The 19,080-nt window shown below is 45.2% G+C and overlaps 1 protein-coding gene and 1 long non-coding RNA gene across 2 annotated transcripts in view; both read right to left on the bottom strand.

The window, feature by feature from the left end:
- The window catches only part of LOC311630436 (guanine nucleotide-binding protein G(q) subunit alpha), a 263,324-nt gene extending 250,821 nt beyond the window's left edge, over nucleotides 1–12,503 (bottom strand). The window contains exon 1 of the mRNA XM_084899433.1: nucleotides 12,366–12,503. Coding sequence (XP_084755559.1) covers nucleotides 12,366–12,501 — 136 coding nt within the window. The 5' untranslated portion in view covers nucleotides 12,502–12,503. The remainder of the gene's footprint in view (nucleotides 1–12,365) is intronic.
- LOC311630442 overlaps nucleotides 1–19,080 on the bottom strand; it is a 930,538-nt gene that overhangs the window by 565,040 nt on the left and 346,418 nt on the right. The window lies entirely within an intron of this gene.

The raw sequence follows: 19,080 nt of genomic DNA, 5'->3' as shown, positions 1-19,080 counted from the left end.
TTAGGCCTTGAACACATCGAGGCCCTTGCATCTGCAGAAACCTAGTCTGATCCAAGCTTAGCACCCAGAGGAGCTAGCATTATGGTAACTCATTAGTTCTTGACCGATTAGGAAGTGTTTGGGAATAAAATCAGAGATTAATTTCAAGTATCTTTTATTTCAGTACTCTCAAGTTACTCAGAATTATTCAAATTATTAAAAATATATTTGCCTACACTATGAGACAAGCAATTTTCTAATGTCAATTCTATCATAAACAAATGTAGCCCATTTTGAATGTTGTTCATAATTGGATGTAGGCTTTAGGGACCTTGACTAATCTGAGAAAAGAGTCCAATCCCTGGGTTTGGATGTAATAGCCCAGAAAGCATACAGCTCCCTAAGAGAACACAACCAATAGAGAGGGGGGTCTTTCTCAGCTAAAAATTATAAACTACTTCTAAACCTTGTTTTATTGCACTTTGCTTTATTGTGCTTCATAGATGTTGCTTTATATTTTTATTTTTATTTTTATAAATTGAAGACAAGACCCTCCACCAGCAAAACTCCCTTATTGAGCTGACCTGGAACGAAACCTACAATGTCTCCAACGTATGCCCGTATTACATACTCCACCTGGGTATGACTCCACTTGGCAAGAATATCTCATGATACTACTTATCTACTCATTGCCTTGGGCAACTGAAAGGCACTCTATTGTGGGAGGAAGCCAGCCAGGTGGAAGCAGACTTCCTAGACAAGAATCTCTCCAGAGACATTCTAATAACTTATCACCAGATTAGCGGAGTTCTCAATCCAGTAATAGATGCATTTCTACCGCAGAGGAGGAGTGGGGGGAGGGGGGCAGTTTGAGTGGCCAATGGAACCGTGTTGTAAATTTTCTTTTTATTCTGTGAGGGGGTTTTCAGGACACTGCTTGACGTGATATCTGGGCTTAGTCTGTCTAACCACCTCAAGGAACAAAAGGACCGGAGAGGGCATGCAACAAAACTCCTCCCGTATGACCCAGGCTTCTACACTCACTCACCTCCCAACGCAAGCAAGCTGCGGGAGAGGAAACAGAGGAAGGGCAGGGTAGATGTGACAATGATAAAGAAACGCAGCCGGGCAGTGGAGCTGACAAGAGGAAGCTGCACTGCCTGGCTCTTCCTGATCAAAGACGCCAGGCCGACCTGCAGGGCACCTCTCCTCTAGCTGCACCAACGTCCTAGAACAACACCCTCGGCCCTGCCAAGGCCCACTAGATCCCCGACGTTCCTTCGCCTGTGACTGTTCTTTTTCCCCTGCACCTGTCCAACTCCAAATCTGAAATCAAGGCAAATGAGCCTGAGGCTGATAAGATAATGAGAAGGCCAAGTGCCAAGAGCAGAGTAGGGGTCAAAGGATGCCAAACACCTGCCTGGCTCCTCCCCTAGAACTGGGACTTACAACACGGTAGCTCTTTCAGAAAGAGCAGGGGGAGAGCCTCGCTGTTCCTTCTTTGGTCATAGAGTCCTTTCTCTGGAATACAGACAAAAGACACAGAAACCCTAGTTAGGGAGCTCAGTTCGCTGTCTGGATTCGCCAAGGTTGTGGGTACAATATGGGAATCAGGGCACATATGGGAATCAACCAGTGAATGCGCGAATAAGTGGAACAGCAAATCAATCTATCTCTAAAGTCAGTAAATGTTTTAAATTTTTCCTTTTTAAAAAGAGCCCGGCCACTGTGACTCAGTCGTTGAGCGTCAACCCATGAACAAAGACGTCGCTGATTCGATTCCCAGTCAGGGCACATGCCCACGAGTGGAGGCTCAATACCCAGTAGGTGACGTGCAGGAAGCAGCCGACCCAGGATGTTTCTTTCTCATCAAGGTTTCTCTCTCTCCCTCCCTTCCTCTCTCTCCAAAAATCACTTAAACACACACACACACACACACACACACACATTAAAAAATAAAATAAAAAATATTTTATAAAAGAGACAGGAAGTTGCTTTCTTTTTTAAATATTTTTTTATTGATTTTAGAGAGGAAGGAAGAGGCAAAGAGAGAGAGAAGCATCAATGACATGAGAGAGAATCACTGACCGGCTGCCTCCTGCATGCCCCCTACTGGGGATTGAGCCCACAACCCAGTCATGTGCCTTTGACCGGAATCAAATCAGGACCCTTTAGTCCGCAGCCCAATTGGTCTAGGGCAGGGAGTTGCTTTCTTAAAGCTTCTCTGATCATGACCATGACAACTGAGGCCAATTCAGAGGTCATGGCAATAGATAATAGATAGATAGATAGATAGATAGATAGATATTTACAAACAATCAAAAAAGTATGAAATTCTTTGGTTCATATTATGAATGTGTCAATATTGTTTTTCTGGTTTCAATGAAAACCCCAAGAAAAAAAATACACAATACTAAATGAAGAAATGGACACAAATGGTCCATCCAAGGGTTAATTCTGTATCTTTTCCGGAAGGCCCGGGGAAAAAAGAGCTAAAGGTTCCAAACACAAAGCAGTCCCCCAAATGTGCTCCAAGGAAGGGTATGAGGCACTCACAGTGCCCAGGCCCAAAGGGCCAACCTGCTCTCACCGAAACTGGCAGCAACAGCCTGGGCAGCGGAGATTCTTTGTAAGCAAATGTAAAACATTGCTTACAAAAAAATCCAATGAAGCAAAATAAAATTAAAACAAAATAATAAATAAAAAGTAATGGTGAGTCACAGGTAGCTGCCTAAGGGTGTCTAAGAAAACTCCCAGGCCAGAGCTAGGAGTGAACACTGAGCCTCTGGGCTCCACCCTTGCGCCCCCCAGGATGTTGCCCTTCCTGCAGGAAGCGAGAGACCCATGCTGATAGGACAGCGGGCGTTTGATACAGCTCCCTGGGATGGCAGTGAAACTATCAGCAGCACTCCAGGCAGCAGAAGGGGCGAGCCATCCCTCCTCCTCAGAGCTCTTCCCCAGGGGGCTGGAGCTGCCTGCCAAACACCATTTATTCCCAAAGAGAAAAGGAAGAGAGGGAGGGAGACCAGGAGGAGCCCGTGGCCCCCCCCCCTCCCCCCCGCAATGCCTCCTTAGACATCCCATCACTTCAGGAGAGGGGTGGGGCTGGGGCCCCTCGAGGAGTGAGTTTGAGCAGAGATTGGACCATCATGACCAAAGCTACAGAGGGGAAGCAGGGTACGTTCCAAAATTCAAATGGCCCTTGGATTTGATCCAATCTCTTCATCCTACAAGTTTCCATAGAAACAGTAAAGGAACAAACGATAGAGAGAGGTAGAGCAGGAGTACTTGACCGCCTTTCAGTTACAGGTTTTAGCAAAAACATGCCTAAGCCACTCTGCAGGACCATGGGAGGGTTTAATTATTTAGCCAAATAAACTTTCACAAAGCCAGTGTGCCACTGTTCTTGCAGGATTTACCAATTTTCAAAAATATGTATCACAACATAGCAACAAGAGAGTTAAATGCTTAACAACTACCCTGGCATTCTCTGAAGGGCAAAGCAGAAACAAGAATTAAAGTCATCCTGTATTATTAGAACAAGTCATAGGAAATGGGTCAGCTCTTTAGGACAAGAGGAAAACTGTATTTGCCATCTGCCAAAAAAAAAAAAAAAAAAAAAAAAGTATGATATAATGCAGGAGCTCAGAAAAGGCTAGGCCCTAAAATATCAATTCATGTGCCAAGACAATAGTACTGGGCCCTGGCCATGTTGCTCAGTGGATAGAGCACCTGCCCACCCACTGAAAGGTGGGGCTCCATTCCTGGTCAAGGGCACTTCCCAGTCTAGAGCCCATACCTGGGTTGCAGGTTCAATCCCAGGCCAGGTTGAGGTGCGTGTGGTTAGACAAAACCAATCAGGGTGTCTCTCACATTGATGTTTCTCTCTCTCCCTTTCCTTCTCCCCCTTCCACTCTCGCTGAAATCAATGAAAAAATATTCTCAGGTGAGGATTAAACGAAGAAGAAGAAAGAAGAAAGAAGAAAGAAGAAAGAAGAAAGAAGAAAGAAGAAGAAGAAGAAGAAGAAGAAGAAGAAGAAGAAGAAGAAGAAGAAGAAGAAGAAGAGAAGGAGTAGGAGGAGGAAGAGAAAGAAGAAATCATTGTATCTTTGCCTTAAAAAAAACAACAACTCAGATTGATGGGGTACAACAAAAGCAAAGATCCCGGATGATATCTTCCTCCCTATCTGCATGAAAACACAACTACATGTTTTAAGGCTCTCAAGCCACTGAGATGAGGACTTTCAAGTCACTAAATGAGGAAACTGAACGATTGCTCAACACAGGCCTCAGCACTTTCTCCCCATCTAGCAAATGGCGCTTCATCCTATTTTGAAACCCAGAGGCCCAGGATAGATTACCTAGCAGGGCTCACTAACTCCCTGCCGGCAGTCATGAACAAGCTCCAGTCCCAGTCCTACCCCTCCCACAGAAAAGGAAAGAGAATTACATTCTTATTTAATGGCAGCATTCTTTGTTTTGCAGACCCAAGTGTTGCCGAAGAAAGTTAATCATCTCCCAAGAGCACAAGTGTCTTTCTGTCAATGTGTTCAAGCCCCCAATTGCCCTCTCACCAGCTCAGCCACATGTTTGAAAGTAGCACCAGCTGGGAAGTTCCCTAAATCTTAAAGAAATGTGCACACCGCAAGATCCAAGGAGCCCCTCCTAGCATTGGCTTGAGGAAGCTATGATGAAAGAGTAAATGGGCGGGTAGTATCCACACAGGAGGGGTGCTGCAGCAGACAGAAGACTGAGTAACGGGTGGGCAAGGCACTGAGCCATGTCTCTCAGAAACACCCAGTTACCAGGAAATACATGTCACCATCTACCACCCTGCTGCCACTTCAGCAAAAGAAAACATAAAAAAGAAACAAGAAAAATAAAAGAGATGAAAAAAAGTGTTTAAAACATAAGAAAGCAATATATATATATATATATATATATATATATATATATATATATTTCAATTTTTTTAGCAAGTGATGGCAATTTAAAAAAAAAATCTGAAATTCTGGAAGAGGCAAGTATTTTCATGATTTTGGATCTCCAAAAGGAAAAACATGAGGCTATCTCTTAGAAATAGGCATGAATATCTTCCTAAACATCACTATTCACTTCCTGCAACAGAGCCAAAAAAGTCTGACTCCGGCTCTTTTTCTTTCATCTGTGGGTCAATTATTGCTCCCATCTGGGAGGTGTCAGGAACACTAATAACACCGTAGTCCCTAACCACATCACAACCCATTATAGACTCCCTTGAAACAACTATTTTGTTTCTAAAGCAATACATTGCTCACAATCCAACATTAATCTTGTAATAAAGGTGCGTGGAATTTTCAAATTTCAAAGGACTTGTGTGTGTAACCTATTTCCATTCAAACTGCCTGATAAACGCTATTGGCTTTTCAACCCGAAACAATGTCAGAATGTTCCAATGAATCATTCTCCTCCATGAATGAGAAGCAGGCAGGAAGGAGACAAAGAGGATTTCTGTTTCATCTTTAAAACAGAATTCCTTTTACCGTGCCCCAGGTGGCCCACAAAACAGCAAGGGGGTGCGGGGCAAAAGGGGGGCATATGGATGGTGCCCATTGGAAGAAAGCAAGAAGTTTAAATTCGCTTCTTCCAGCTGGGAATCCAGCTGCCCACCTGCCCCCACCCTCTGGTCCCATAGGCCCCCAATTACGACAACAGAATATTTGTAAACCCAGCCAGGCGCTGTGCTACATTGAGGCACAAAGAAAAAACAGCCACTGTCTTTGCCTCCAGAGAGCTACCAATCTAGGGTAAGTGGTCATTAATAGTTTCTCACAGTAAAAGGGGGGGATGGGGGGGCACGATAGTGACCCACTCCGAGGAACTCACACATGTATAACTCAGGAGTTCAAATTCTCAAATCATCTGCTTCCCCAGTTGTGTAATCCCCGGAAAGCTTCTACAATGGCCTTCAGATTATTTTGTCTTTTTCTTTGTATCAAGAGCCAATAGAAAAGCCAGAGCCAGGAAGGATAATAATACTCAGAAGGACATGTCAGTCTGAGGGCGTCAACTGTGAAACAACAAGAAATGTGAAAAGTGCTTGTAGCCTTTCCTGTTGGCAAATAAGAAAGAAGGAGTGTCTCATGATCTTGCACCGAATAGGTACTTAATATCTGTTCATTTGACCAGCATTCTAGATGCAGCTTTCTTATGGTATGCCTGGTTAAAAAAATAATAATAATAAAAAAAATAGAGGAAATGTTTATGTTCTAATAACGGGCAAGTGTTTGTTGAATATTTGAAATCTCTTCATAACTTTACTTTTAAGTAACAGTACTCATCGTGTTCTTAAAATTGAGCCATGAAGGCTTTTAACAAAATATTCTGCACTGGTTTCCAAAACTACGGCTAGGCATAAGGGTCAACCCCAGAGCTATTTGGCAAATTCAGTTCGTGGTTCCAGGCATCACAATTATGGATGTTTGCTTTCGTTTGTCAAGTCCAGATTCATGACCACCTAGGATTTATGATCTCATTTTCGACAGCATGTTCAGATCCTTTTTACTGCATGTTAGCTGAGAAATCAGACAGTTCTGTACATATCAGTAACGCAACAAATCAAAGGGGATTGTTGAACAATTTCCTATAATTTTATTAGTAACAGCTGTTCACACAAAATAGTGTTTGGGCCTGATAATAGCGCTTTCTTTAATGTTACTCCACGCGGCGGAACGAGACAAGACATTCCCTGTTTACTGTAGCCAGTGACTGCCACAGGCTTAATTACCAGCAATCACACATCTTACCTTCTATTGCTATGTCACACTTCCCTGGGATTAATTCTGCAAAGATCTTAACATTGCCTCGACAAGCCATGATAAAAGTTTCCTTTTGAAAAAATGTCACTGCCCTCCAGTCCAACTAGGAAGCTAGACGTTAAATGTGTTGCTACAAGCACTTGTATTCCCCTCAACCCAAGACAGAGGGGCCTGGAGGAAACAGATCCCCGGCCCATCTTGGGGAGAAAGCAATCCTAACCTTCTTAAAATGGCTTCTCTCTTCCAAGATGTACCCTTTGGGCTCCTTGTTTCCCCTCTACAACATCCAGTCAACACTCCCATTAATACCAACAGAACGGATAACCTCCCTTTAAAGAAAAATGAATGTAAATGCGGGAATAAAATCACCCTTGGGCGACCATCTTCATTTCCTTTCAAGTGTAAGTTTGCCTGGATCCTGAAGAAAAAATCTGTTCCTTTTTTCTGCTAAGTTTAGCCTAGCAGGCGGCCTCACAACTGCAAAAAAAAAAACGGTCTCAGGTCCTTACAAACTCATCTGTCATAAAAACAGTAACTACATGTAATAGGCATCTGTCAGGCACGAGCATAAATCACTTCTTGTAAAGTGCGACTGGGTTGCGTGGTGTTTTGTTGTTGTTTTTTAATGAAAAAGAGACTAGCAAATGTATTTGTAGTAATAAACAAAATGGCCACTAAATTGTTCTTCCGGTTCTCCTTTCCAAATGTATGTAAAGATATTTGAAGAGGTATACATGGGATGATTTCACCGTTCGGTAGGGTTTTCATTTGTGCCAAGGTTCCCATATGAAGAAATAACTTAAGTACAGGATTGACAGCTACTAGACAAGGAATTCAGCTCTAGACAAGGAATTCAGTGCAAAAATCTTACTTTGAAAGGCTCTGTTAAAAGTCAGCTGCAGTTTTGGTTTGCATGAGGGATGCTCCCACTTCACTTTTCAGATATAAACTATAAGCACTTCTTAAAAAAAAAAAAATGGAAGAGGAAATGAGTCCAAATAAATCCTGACATTTAGAAACCTACTCAACCCTTAAAAGCTCAAAGAGTAGCAAAAATAAAACCGGTGTGGTGTGAAAGCAGCCTCATAAACACCATATTTTGGTGTTTACAGAGAGATGCTGTCATGGGGGCTGCTTAGAAGGGCACTTTCATCCTGTGGTTCTGAGTGGGCATCCTAGACAGCCACTAACCTCTAGGTTAATTCAGGCAATCAACATCCCCATTCTTCTCCCTCCAGCGAACCCTACAGAGGGGCAGGAGGGAGTGTCTGCACCCAGCCCTGTGTGAATGAGCTCTCCATACAATCTAAATTTTCCACCCAGCGCCTTCCCATCTTTCCAGGTCCCTTCTTGCTCTGTGCAGTTTTCAGCGCAAATGTGCACCTCTCAAATTTAAAATGTTCTTCTACCTGCAATTGCCAAAATTCTACATTCAACAATGTGTTTCTCCTCATGTCACTGACAAGTACGTAAATCTTAAAAATCTGTCCAGTCACCACTTGTATTCTGATGAGTGTGTCATGGAGAAAAGTGTATGGCCAAAAGCTGACAGGGTTAAACTAGCTTCTGAATCTACACAATAAAAAAGAATCAAGACATGGAATGGCTTCTTTTTTCTTCTTCCTTTTAACTTTCATGCTTAAAGCATGGCTATTGTTCCCAAATGCCCCCAGCACAGTACTGTAACACACTGCTTTGATATGTGATGTTACATTGTATATTAACACTTCCTAGCCTGGAATGCATTTATATTCAATTGGCTCAAAAAGATACATACAATTTTGTTTAAAAAAAAAACCAAAAAACATGAATTTATCTGCCATAGATAGAAAACATTGCATATCCCCATGTCTGTATAATTTATTCATTATTTTATGGTCCCAATTTCTATCATGAAGGTCATAATTTTACTTATTCAACAAATACTAATTAAGAGCATTCTGAAAGTTTGATACTATCCTAGAAACTGGGGTTTAATAGAGACCAATAGAGGCACAGTCCCTACCTTTATAAGCCTCCAGTCCAGAATAGGAAGAAAACTACACATGTAATTGATTTAGGATATTGAGCACATATATTCTTCCATCTAAGACTGGCCCAAACTACGCCTGATTTCAAAAGGTGGAACCCAATGTATAAAAATGTTTTGTAAATCTTCATATTTAATAATTAAGATCTGAGGAGTAAAGATTTCAAAAGCATGTAAAATCAGAACAGGTAGGAAATAGAATGTATCTTCAAGGAATAAAATAAAAAATAAAAAATCCAGGATAAATACCTGTGTCTAGAAGCAGACAATCAAAGCCACTTCTTTTATCCAGAATTAAAGATGTTGATATTTTGTAGTGTGTCCTATGTACCACCAATAGAAATATTTAGTTATCAATATTCATGACTATTAATCAATTAAAGGAAATAAAATATACTTTACACTAAGAAAGTATAGAAACATTTCAATGAGTTAAAGTATTCCTTTGCACACATGAGTAGAAAAAAAAGTTTTCAAAGTTGTCAAAGAAAATAAATACAAATATAAATTATTACATTTAAGGAAACAAGAAAATAATTCAGAATTAAATATATTTTATGGTGGTAGGTTTCTGGGTTCATTTTTTTTTTTAAAGAATAAAAAAATCAAAATATGTAACTACTGCAGAATTTGGGACACATTGTCATAATTACTGGGTATGAATCAATATAGCCCAAATTTTATTGCTATCCTGTCATTTAGGTAGATAATCACTATTTCCCTTTCTAATTTCTCCATGTTGTTAACATATAAAATTTAATAAGTGAACAAATGCAAGGGTTTCCTGCCAAATAAATCCATTTCCATTAAAATTGTTGAAGGAATTTTATTTCAATATAAGGGTGATTCCTCGATTTAAATAAACTAGTTGAAAGTTTCGGTGACTCTTTCAACTGTGAAATGATACATCCTGTAACCTCCTTTGGATAGGTATCATTTAAAAAAGTGAAGGAACAGCAAAACTCGTGAAAGCAGCAGGTACAGAGTTCTCAAAAGAAACCTCTCTCCAATACCATCACTTGTTAATATCAACCTTGTTCATTTCTCTCCTGGACTGAAGAAAATCTTGAAATCAATCTCTCTCTCACACACACACACACACACACACACACACGCTTGCAAAAACCTACATTTAGTATATAACATTTACTATAATATATAAATAGTATAGGTGCTGTGGAAGTTATATGACAAAACAACATGCCTAGAATATCAAACTGTAGCAAATCTTACATGATGTCTAAGCATCCTATTTCTAATAGAAAGCTGTATGATTTTTACATGTTATTAATGAATTTAGGTGCTAACTGGAAGTTATAGTTTTCTACCACTTCTAGTAGGCTACATTTGGGGGCCGAGGTGGGGCAATATTAAACCCTACTCAAGTATCTAATAAGGGGTGGGGGGGAGTATTCTGACATTAGCAGTAAAACTGATTTAATTGTGTGGTTTTTTTCTATCTCCAAGTTCATTTTTTAAAGCACAGTATGTTATCTAAATACTCAGTATGTGATGAAGCATCCCTATATGTGTACTTCCCCAAAATACCCCCCTAAACATAGAAACCTGGGCCCTCAGACAGACAAACCCACCGGGCTCTAACTCAGCTGCTAGGAACCCAGAGCTGTCACATTTCAGGCAACAGGGAGGGCTTGAGAGACCTCAACCGACTGTTTCGAAGCTAAACAGAAACAAGTAAAGGCTGTGAACAGGGAAGAAGAAAAAGAACACTGTTCTTAAGTGTCTCTAAAATACATTTTTTTTCCCTCAATCCTGCACGTAAACACTCTATACCTCTTTCTTGCCCTATGTTCTTCTCAACTGCACGAATTCAGAAAGCACTTTCAGCCATCAGACGTAGCCCAAAAGGAATATTAAAATTAAAAATTAAAAGATCTTCCTTTTCCCCCATTGCATTTTCCCCACCTCTGGTTTCATTTCCCAAAGCCCACTCTTTTACCCAGCCCTCTGCTTTCTGTTCTTTATAAGCATGTGCACATTTATCTAATCTTGGTTTCACAATGAAGACGTACAGCATGGCATGCGAAGTAACCATTGGCAACTATTTGTGATCGTTATATTTTGTTTCTGCTTGTAAGTGATCCAGCACATAAGCAGTTTCGTCCAAAAGACAACTGGGTCCTTGAACCAAGAGATGTAATGCTCAAGATAAGAAAGAAAACGCCTGTTTCTCAAATCCCAACTGACAATGCCATTCTTTTCTTCCAAAAAATGTCTGGGAAACATGTCTATTATACATGCAAGCACACTGGACACAAGTGCAGGCATTTTTTCAGGCCTGTAACTGCAAAGCTGGCTGCTCTTCCTAACCACAATAACTCAGTTATGTCACACTGGCTTGAATGGGAACCCTGATGGTTGGTTCTGAACATTCTCTGAGATAATAATCAATAGAATTCCTAAATTGAGAACCAACATTTTCTTGCTAACTTAAGTGTTAAGGAAGCATGGTATGTGCTTTAGGAGATTCGAGGGAAATGTGTGCTGTGCACTTCTCGTTTTGCTTCTAGCCGAGATACTAAAATGCTGTCCGTTTTGAACAAAAGGTTTCTATTTGTTTCCAGGAGCGCAATTAAGAGGCTACACTGGTTTTCAGTCGTAACTATTGTGATTGCAGGCCTACATCTGGGTTGTCTCAGGAAACAAAAGATACCAGTCGCTGTCAACAACCACACACACAGCACCGCGCTCCCCTGTCCCTCTCCTCAATCAGGAGAGAATGGTGCAGAGGAGCAACATGCCTGCCACCATCCGCTGGGCAAGAAACTCTTCTGGGGTCCCTCCTCTCGGCGGTCAGGTGGCTCGCGCATAGCACTTGCGTGACATATTTGGGCTCGCCTCCCCGCCCTCCAGCACATAAGCCTCCTTTCTTTTGGAGGAACCGCCACCGGGCGCCCTCATCGCCGCTCCTGGGAGAATCCAGCCGCGAGTCTGTCCACCGTGTTCCATCCGCCTTTCTCCCCGGCCGGACCCCAGACGCACATAATGGATGCACACAGGCCACCCCCGCCACACGCCATCCCCCAACGTGCACTGGCTCCGCTGGCACCCCGGGGCCACACACACACATACACACACACACACACACACAGCTCCCCACTCCACCATCGCACGGGGCACCGCGGCCACGACACTGCAAGTTCAACCCCTCCGCCCACCTGGCCAGCCCCGCACCGAAGCCCCACCAAGCGATTTGCCATTGAGCTGATTCACAGCCGCTGAAGGCGCACCCCGAATGCACGGCGCCCAGGGACACCCGAAGGCACCAGCCAGCCCAGGCCCGAGGCAGGGCAGCCCGACCCCTCTGCGTGCGCGCGTGTGTGTGCTTGTGTCTGTCTGTCTGTCCGTGTCACCGGGCGCGCGCCCGAACCAGTGCGGGTAGGGGCCCCGGGGACGCGCCGGGGGAGGGTCATGACCAGCCCCGAGCTCCCAGGGGCGGAGGCCACTGGGGCAGCTGCCCCGGGAGCCCCGGGGTGGCGAGTGGGGGGGCGTCCACCGGCGGGAGGGCTCGCGGCCGCCGGCCCCGGGGCAGGACTCACCGAGCAGCAGCAGCTTGAGCTCCCGGCGGGCGTCCCGCTTGTCCCTGCGGAGCTGCCGCTCGATCTCGTCGTTGATCCGCCGGGCTTCCTTGGCCTCCTCGCTCAGGCAGCACGCCATGATGGACTCCAGAGTCATTCTTCCAAGTGCCTCCGCTGCAGCCCCGCCGGCACCCCCTGCTCACACGCGCGCACACACACACCCTCCCGCCCGCGCTCCCCGGAGGCAGCGGCGGCCGCCGAGACCCCGCCGCCCGGCCGGGCGCGCGTCCGTCCGGGACGAGCTCCGGGAAGCGCCGCGGGGGCCGCGGCCGGGGCCGGGGGAGCGGCAGGAGCGACGGCTGGAGCGAGGCAGGCACCGGAGGCGGCCACGGGCGCTGGATCGGGGATTGGGGGGAGGAGGAGAAGAGAAGGGGCGCGCGAGGAAAGGCCGCCGCGCCCGGCCTCGCTCAGACGCCCGGGCTTCTTTCCCCGGCCACGGGCGGGCCGCCTCGCCCCCCGCGCCTTCGCCGCCGCCGAGGCTCCCCTACGCCCTGCGCCGGGCGGCGCGAGCACATCCACCGGGGCGTCTCCGCAGCGAGCGGCCGCCGACGGCTCCCCGGTGCCCGCAGCCCGACACGGCTCCCGGGCGCCCTCGGCCCTGCCCGCGCCCACCGCCGCCGCCGCCGCCGCCGCTCCCGCCTCCGCCCCGCCCCGCCCCCGCCGGCGCGCTCCCCCGGCCGCGGCTGCCAGGCGCGGAGCGAGCGCTCAGAGCGCGCCCTCCCCCTCGCCACACACACACATTTTCTTCTTTCTCTGAACTGGAGCACAGATCCGGGAGGGAGGCGGCGGCGGCGGGAGGAGGGGGAGGAGGGGGAGGAGGAGGAGGAGAGGCAGAATGGGCGCGGGAGGAGGCGGAGGGAGCGGGAGGCGGTGCCGCCCGGCCCCTCCTGGAAGGCTCTCCCGGGCTCGCAGCCGCCGCCGCCGCGCGCACCGCTCCGGGGCAGGGCCGGCCCCGCGGGCTCCCCGGCGCCTCCCGCGCCCGCGCCCTCCGCTGGGCCGGGCCGGCAGGCACAGCGGTCACGGTCGCCCCCGGGGCGGGGCGGGGCCGGGTCCCGCCGACGCGCTGCCGGAGCCGCCAACCTGCCGCCCCGGGAAGTGGAAAGGCAGGAATATGGCGGCTCTGCCCGCCGCTCAGCCCCCCGGCCCCGGAGCGCGGCCTCGGGATGCGGTTCCGCGAGCCCGGGCCCCGCCGTCGCGGCTCCGGGCGGGCGGGCGGGCGGCCGAGGTGCTCGCGGGGCCGCAGCCACTTCTGTCCTCTCTCCCGGTTTTGTTTCTAAAACGTCATTCGGTTAGAAAGTGTCTGGCGTCGCCTCGGACCCCGGCTCAGTAGTAGAAAATAAGGTGCATGAACTAGATCGTGGGGGAACGGCTATAGGGAAGAGAAGAAATTGTCACGGCGTGGGGGTGGGGGGCGACTCATAGGCGAAACAGTCCACTAAGTTGCTGGACATCGAAATCTAAATCCTGAGCAAAAGCAAAAAAAAAAAAAGGGGGGGGGGGGGTGGAGGGAGCTGCCCAAGTTTCCAAGAGCTTCCTCCTGATAGCTTCCAACTTTTCATGCCATTGAGGTTGTTTGGGGGATTTTTGATTTTTTATTATTTTTTTCACTCCGTCCTCTTGTTTTTGAAAAGGCACAGGATGTTCAACAGCCAAGTAATCGAATTTACCCTTCTGGACGAAGATTGAATTATGGGTGACCGCTGGGGAAATTGGGGAAATGCAAAATAATATGGAAGAAAAGACACAGAAAGAGTGAAACAGATAAATAGGGAAACCAAGATTGCCCCCCTCCCCCAGCAAAATTTTATTCTAGTATTTTGTTTTTCCACTTTCAGTCGGGGCCGTTTACTGTAGAATGTTGTTTGCATGTGTTGCTGTGATACTAAGACTGAAAAAATAGCCCCCTAAAATCTCCTTGCTCATTTGGTAAAATAGGTAAAACTCATTGCTTCCTGGCTTAATGGGGTCTGAGATCTTGAAAGTAAATTGCATTTTATGAAGGGATTCCCTTTTACACATTGCATGTTTTCTCTGAGATGTCTCTGGTGCAACCTTCTGGTCCAGAGTTTAAAGGAAGGTCATGACTGTTCTATTGCTTACAGGTCAAAAACCCACAGAGGATTCTTGGATGACAGATGTATAACTACCTTCTTTCATTTGTCATTATCTGCACCCCTTGACCTGCTCTTTCTCCCTTCCTCCCTACCCCTCTACTTCTCTCTCTCTCTCTCTCCCTCTCTCTCTCTCTCTCTCTCTCTCTCTCTCTCTCTCTCTCTCTCTCTCTCTCTCTTCCTACTCCCCACCCCCTTGGCCAGGACTTAGATCAAACAAGTCATGGAGACATAAGATCTATACTTTAGGCTTCTTTTTTAAAGGATATTTAGCCTAGAAAGTTTCACCTTGGACAGGAGAACAAAAAGGACGAACTTCACTCTCTGTGAATGCCTACAGAAAGCCTCTAGATTTGCTATGAAATTAAACTTTAAAATTAAGTGACTAATGAAATTAATCATTGAAATTCAATATACAGGCATTTTAAATGGCTTCGGGAGGAAAACTTAATTATAAGTTTGCCTTCTCTAATATATGTATATAACTGGGTTTCAGAGACATAAAACACCAGAAAATCAAATGACAGTCAGGAAGCTTCAAGTGTTTGGGTTTCCTAGCCAAGGATCCTCTGAGATTTTTGAAAATGTATCTCAGACTGTGCCATCAATCTACCAGGTAATTTATTTTGACTGAACTGACCTACTTTGTGATGAAAGGAATTAAACTGTTTCAATTCACTGTACATAAAAGTCTGTTGTTGTTGTTTTACCCCTGAATCCCCAGCATAGGGACACTCCTGGGCATCTAGTAGCTATTTGAAAGGCTAAGACAAATCACTATGAGGATGTTCTTTCAAATATTGGGAAGAAATCAGGAAATAAGGAAAACCAAGACTCTCCAGGGATAAAGCCATATATGCTGTCAAGAAGGAAACAGGAAGAGAAAATTCCCAGTCTGGGCTGAGATCTCTCCAGAAATCTTTGCATATATATCTGGAAAGCATTTGCCAAGCAAATATTCATCCCAAATCAAGCAAACTAAATCCATGTAGAAACCACTAAAGTTGTTGACCATGTTCTAGAGGCAAATACTCTTTAAAATATGCAACTAAACATGGATGTTACAAAGTCCTAGTTCATTAAACCAGCAAGCATTTACCTCTTGCCTCCTATGTGTAAATAAGGTGAAAGTGCAGGAAGAGAGAAATACTAATATGAATACAATATGATCCTAGCCCTCAATAGGCATATAGTCTTAATGTGAAATGTGACTGTGAACAGCTATAATAAAATACAAAATGAGCCAAAACTGGTTTGGCTCAGTGGATAGAGTGTCAACCTGTGGACTGAAAGGTCCCAGGTTCGATTCCGGTCAAGGGCATGTACCTTGGTTGCAGGCACATCCCCAGTAGAGGGTGTGCAAGAGGCAGCTGATCGATCAATGTTTCTCTCTCATCTGATGTTTCTAACTATCCCTTTTTATTCCTTCCTCTCTGTAAAAAAAAAAATCAATAAAATATATTTTTTAAAAAGACAAAATGAAATCAATTTGTATTAAAATGGGGATAGTAGTAATAACCTAAAGGTACTAAAAGGGAGGGGATAATTCATTCACTGCCAAAGACTTCACGGGAAAGAGGGCATTCAGGTACATCTTAAAGAATGAGCATGTAGTCAATAAAGCTGTATCTAACCCACTAAAAAGTCAGTAAGTAATTCCAAATCATCCCCAAACAGTAAGACAATAAGCCATTTTGAGAATTCAAGGGCAATCACTAGATAGCTGAAAAGCAAACCACAAAACCCTAGGAGCTTGAATACTGAAGGAAGGCCAGTGGAACACAGGAAGACCGTCACCTCTTCTGTGGTATCCTGAGAGGGATACCTACCCCCATGATCACATCACTCCGCCTGTCCTTTGGGATCTGGAAAGGAAAACCAGTCAAAAACAGAGTTTAGTCTCTGGGCATGACCTAGAGCACATGTGTCAAACACAAGGCCCACGGGCCAAATCCAGCCCGCCAGGCCTTGCAATGTGGCCCGCACCGCGCTGTCATCACTGCACTCCGCTGTCAGTTTATGACATTGTCAGTTTACGACTGTTCAGTAAACCATTCGGCCCGCGATTTAGGCTGGAGTTTAGATTTTGGCCCCTTCTCTGATTGAGTTCGACACCCCTAACCTAGAGTCAAAGAGTGAAAAGGTTGCACTCCCAAAAAGCGTTCCTGGGGAAGCAAAAGCCTGCACTCCCTGTTCCCAGATTCACTGAGCATGGCTGTTTCACAGCATGCGCCACAAGCATCCCTGTAATGGTCTGTTTCCTTCTCCCTCTTCCTCCACCCCCCTCTCCTCCTCTCCCCTTCTCCCTCCCCCTCCTTCTGCCTCTCCCTCTCCCTCTCCTCAGTTAGGAGCTGCTTGTTTTTCCTAACTATTTTCAGGACACCTAAAAGAGGGCCTATCCTACAACAGATAGTAAGCAATGAATAAACAAATGGATACCAGAACCTCCATCCACAGCAAACACACTACTGCCTGTGCCAGATGCCTGAGGCATACAAAGCCCTTAATAATCTATGTAGGCAAACAGGCCTCATGCATAAAAGAATAGACAACAGTGAGAAATGAGGAGCGCTTGGCTGCTGACGTACAGTATAGAGAACAGATTGCTAGGAGTTGGGAAGGAGGAGCAGTGATCCAGGCCACCGTTCAAAGCAACCCTAAAGAGTATTGATAGGCATCGCCTAGTCACTGGAAAGACCAAGTAGAAATCAGCCTAAAGCACTGCATATCCTACAAGAGCTGGGAAAGAACTGCTCTGTGCAGAGCTTGCTGGCACAGCTGTCTGGCCAAGGCAAGCAGGCCCAGGAAGACAGAGAGCTGCAAATGGCACCACCTAGAGGACTGTTTTCATTACAGCAGAAATATGATTACCTGAAAGAAAAGGGTTTTAGGGTCAACATGTGGAAGATGAAAAGGCAGGTGTGAAACTGAGCACCTTATTCTGAAACAGGAAAGTACCCACACTGCAAGACCACCAAACTGATATTCCAGACATATCTGACATTTCTGCAGTCCCCCAGTGACATATTCCAAGAGAGTCTCTGACCAACTAATGTACCTACTTAGTGCTTATCAAAGGTCAGCATTTTCACAGGAAGCATTGTACTCACAGTATAAAGGCCATCCAAGTGCCACCAGACTGGAAGGCCCTAAAAGACTGGCCACATGGGAACAATTTTTAAACTGAGTAGACCCATGTTTAAGGATTGGACTCTATCTACTAATGTTTAATGAATGAATGAATGAGCAAATGAATGAATATGTACTAAAATCAGTGAGATATCAGGTCACCCAAAGTTATAGGCCAAATACTTCTGGCATTCAAAGGATCAAAATTAACTTAGCTAATATAGGAGTTTCCTTCCTGCCCTGAGGTTACTACAAGTTGGCGCCTCCTGTCCCCCAAGACTCTATGCCTTTACTGGACTTCCACCTAAGAAATACAAACTGGCAGTCTTTGCCAACAGAAGTTTTATTTTAATTCAACGGTGCTATCAAAAATATTGAATTAGTCGTTAGAACTTAAACATCAAGAGATTCACAGAGAGCCGGGACCGGTTTGGCTCAGTGGATAGAACGTCGGCCTGCGGATTGAAGGGTCCTGGGTTCGATTCCGGTCAAGGGCATGTACCTTGGTTGCGGGCACATCCCCAGTAGGGGGTGTGCAGGAAGCAGCTGATCGATGATTCTCTCTCATCGATGCTTCTAACTCTCTATCTCTCTCTTCCTCTCTGTGAAAAATCAATAAAATATATTAAAAATAAAAAAGAGATTCACAGAGAAATCAAGGTTTCTGTTTCCTGGTCAAGATCTGACCACCCCAGGTCTGTATTCCCACATCACAACCATTCCCCCCACCTGACTCAACCCCCAGTGTTGGCAAACCTGGACCAATATAGACTCCTCATTTAGAAATATGCTGAGCATTCCAGATGTGCACCCCAAGGCAGTTAGCAGGATGGGAATTGGATTTTAGAATTAATCAGGTAGTTGAGGCAATTTATTTCTTCTCCATTTTTTTTTTTGTTTTCATGTTTCTAAATCAAATAGTCGCTTATCCCATTATACTCATCATTATACTCACCTCCCTTTGAGGATTTCTCTTGTAAAGTTCAGTAAGGACAGGATTTTTTGTCTGTTTTGTTCACTCCTAAACCGAGCACTTACAATAGTGCCTGGGATATAGTAGATGCTTAGTAAACACTTGCTGAATGAATGAAAAAGAGATCCTCCAATCAAAGAGGCCACATGGCAGTCTGCCTCTTTTTTTTTTTTTTTCCCTTACCCAGATGGTACCCACTAAGTGGGCTCCCTCTCATTCCTTAGCCTCCTCCTTCAAAATTTTGCCTCAAATGAGTTCACCAAGGAAAATTAGCCATCACTGGGATATCAAGAAAGCTGGGGATGCAACATTTTTGTTCAAAACCCAAATGGAAACGTGTATTAATTCCACCTAAATCAATTTTATAGGAAAGTTGATATTCCTGACACAACTTGAAGTACTGTGTGTGGTATATATTGGAGATCATGACACAATATAGAGTTAAAGTTAATTGCTCAATGTG

This window comes from Pipistrellus hanaki (assembly GCF_964339955.1).
Source record: "Pipistrellus hanaki genome assembly, chromosome: 11".
NCBI classification, from domain to species: domain Eukaryota; kingdom Metazoa; phylum Chordata; class Mammalia; order Chiroptera; family Vespertilionidae; genus Pipistrellus; species Pipistrellus hanaki.
Note: the sequence above shows the minus strand (reverse complement) of the source record. Positions and strands in the feature narration are given on the sequence as shown.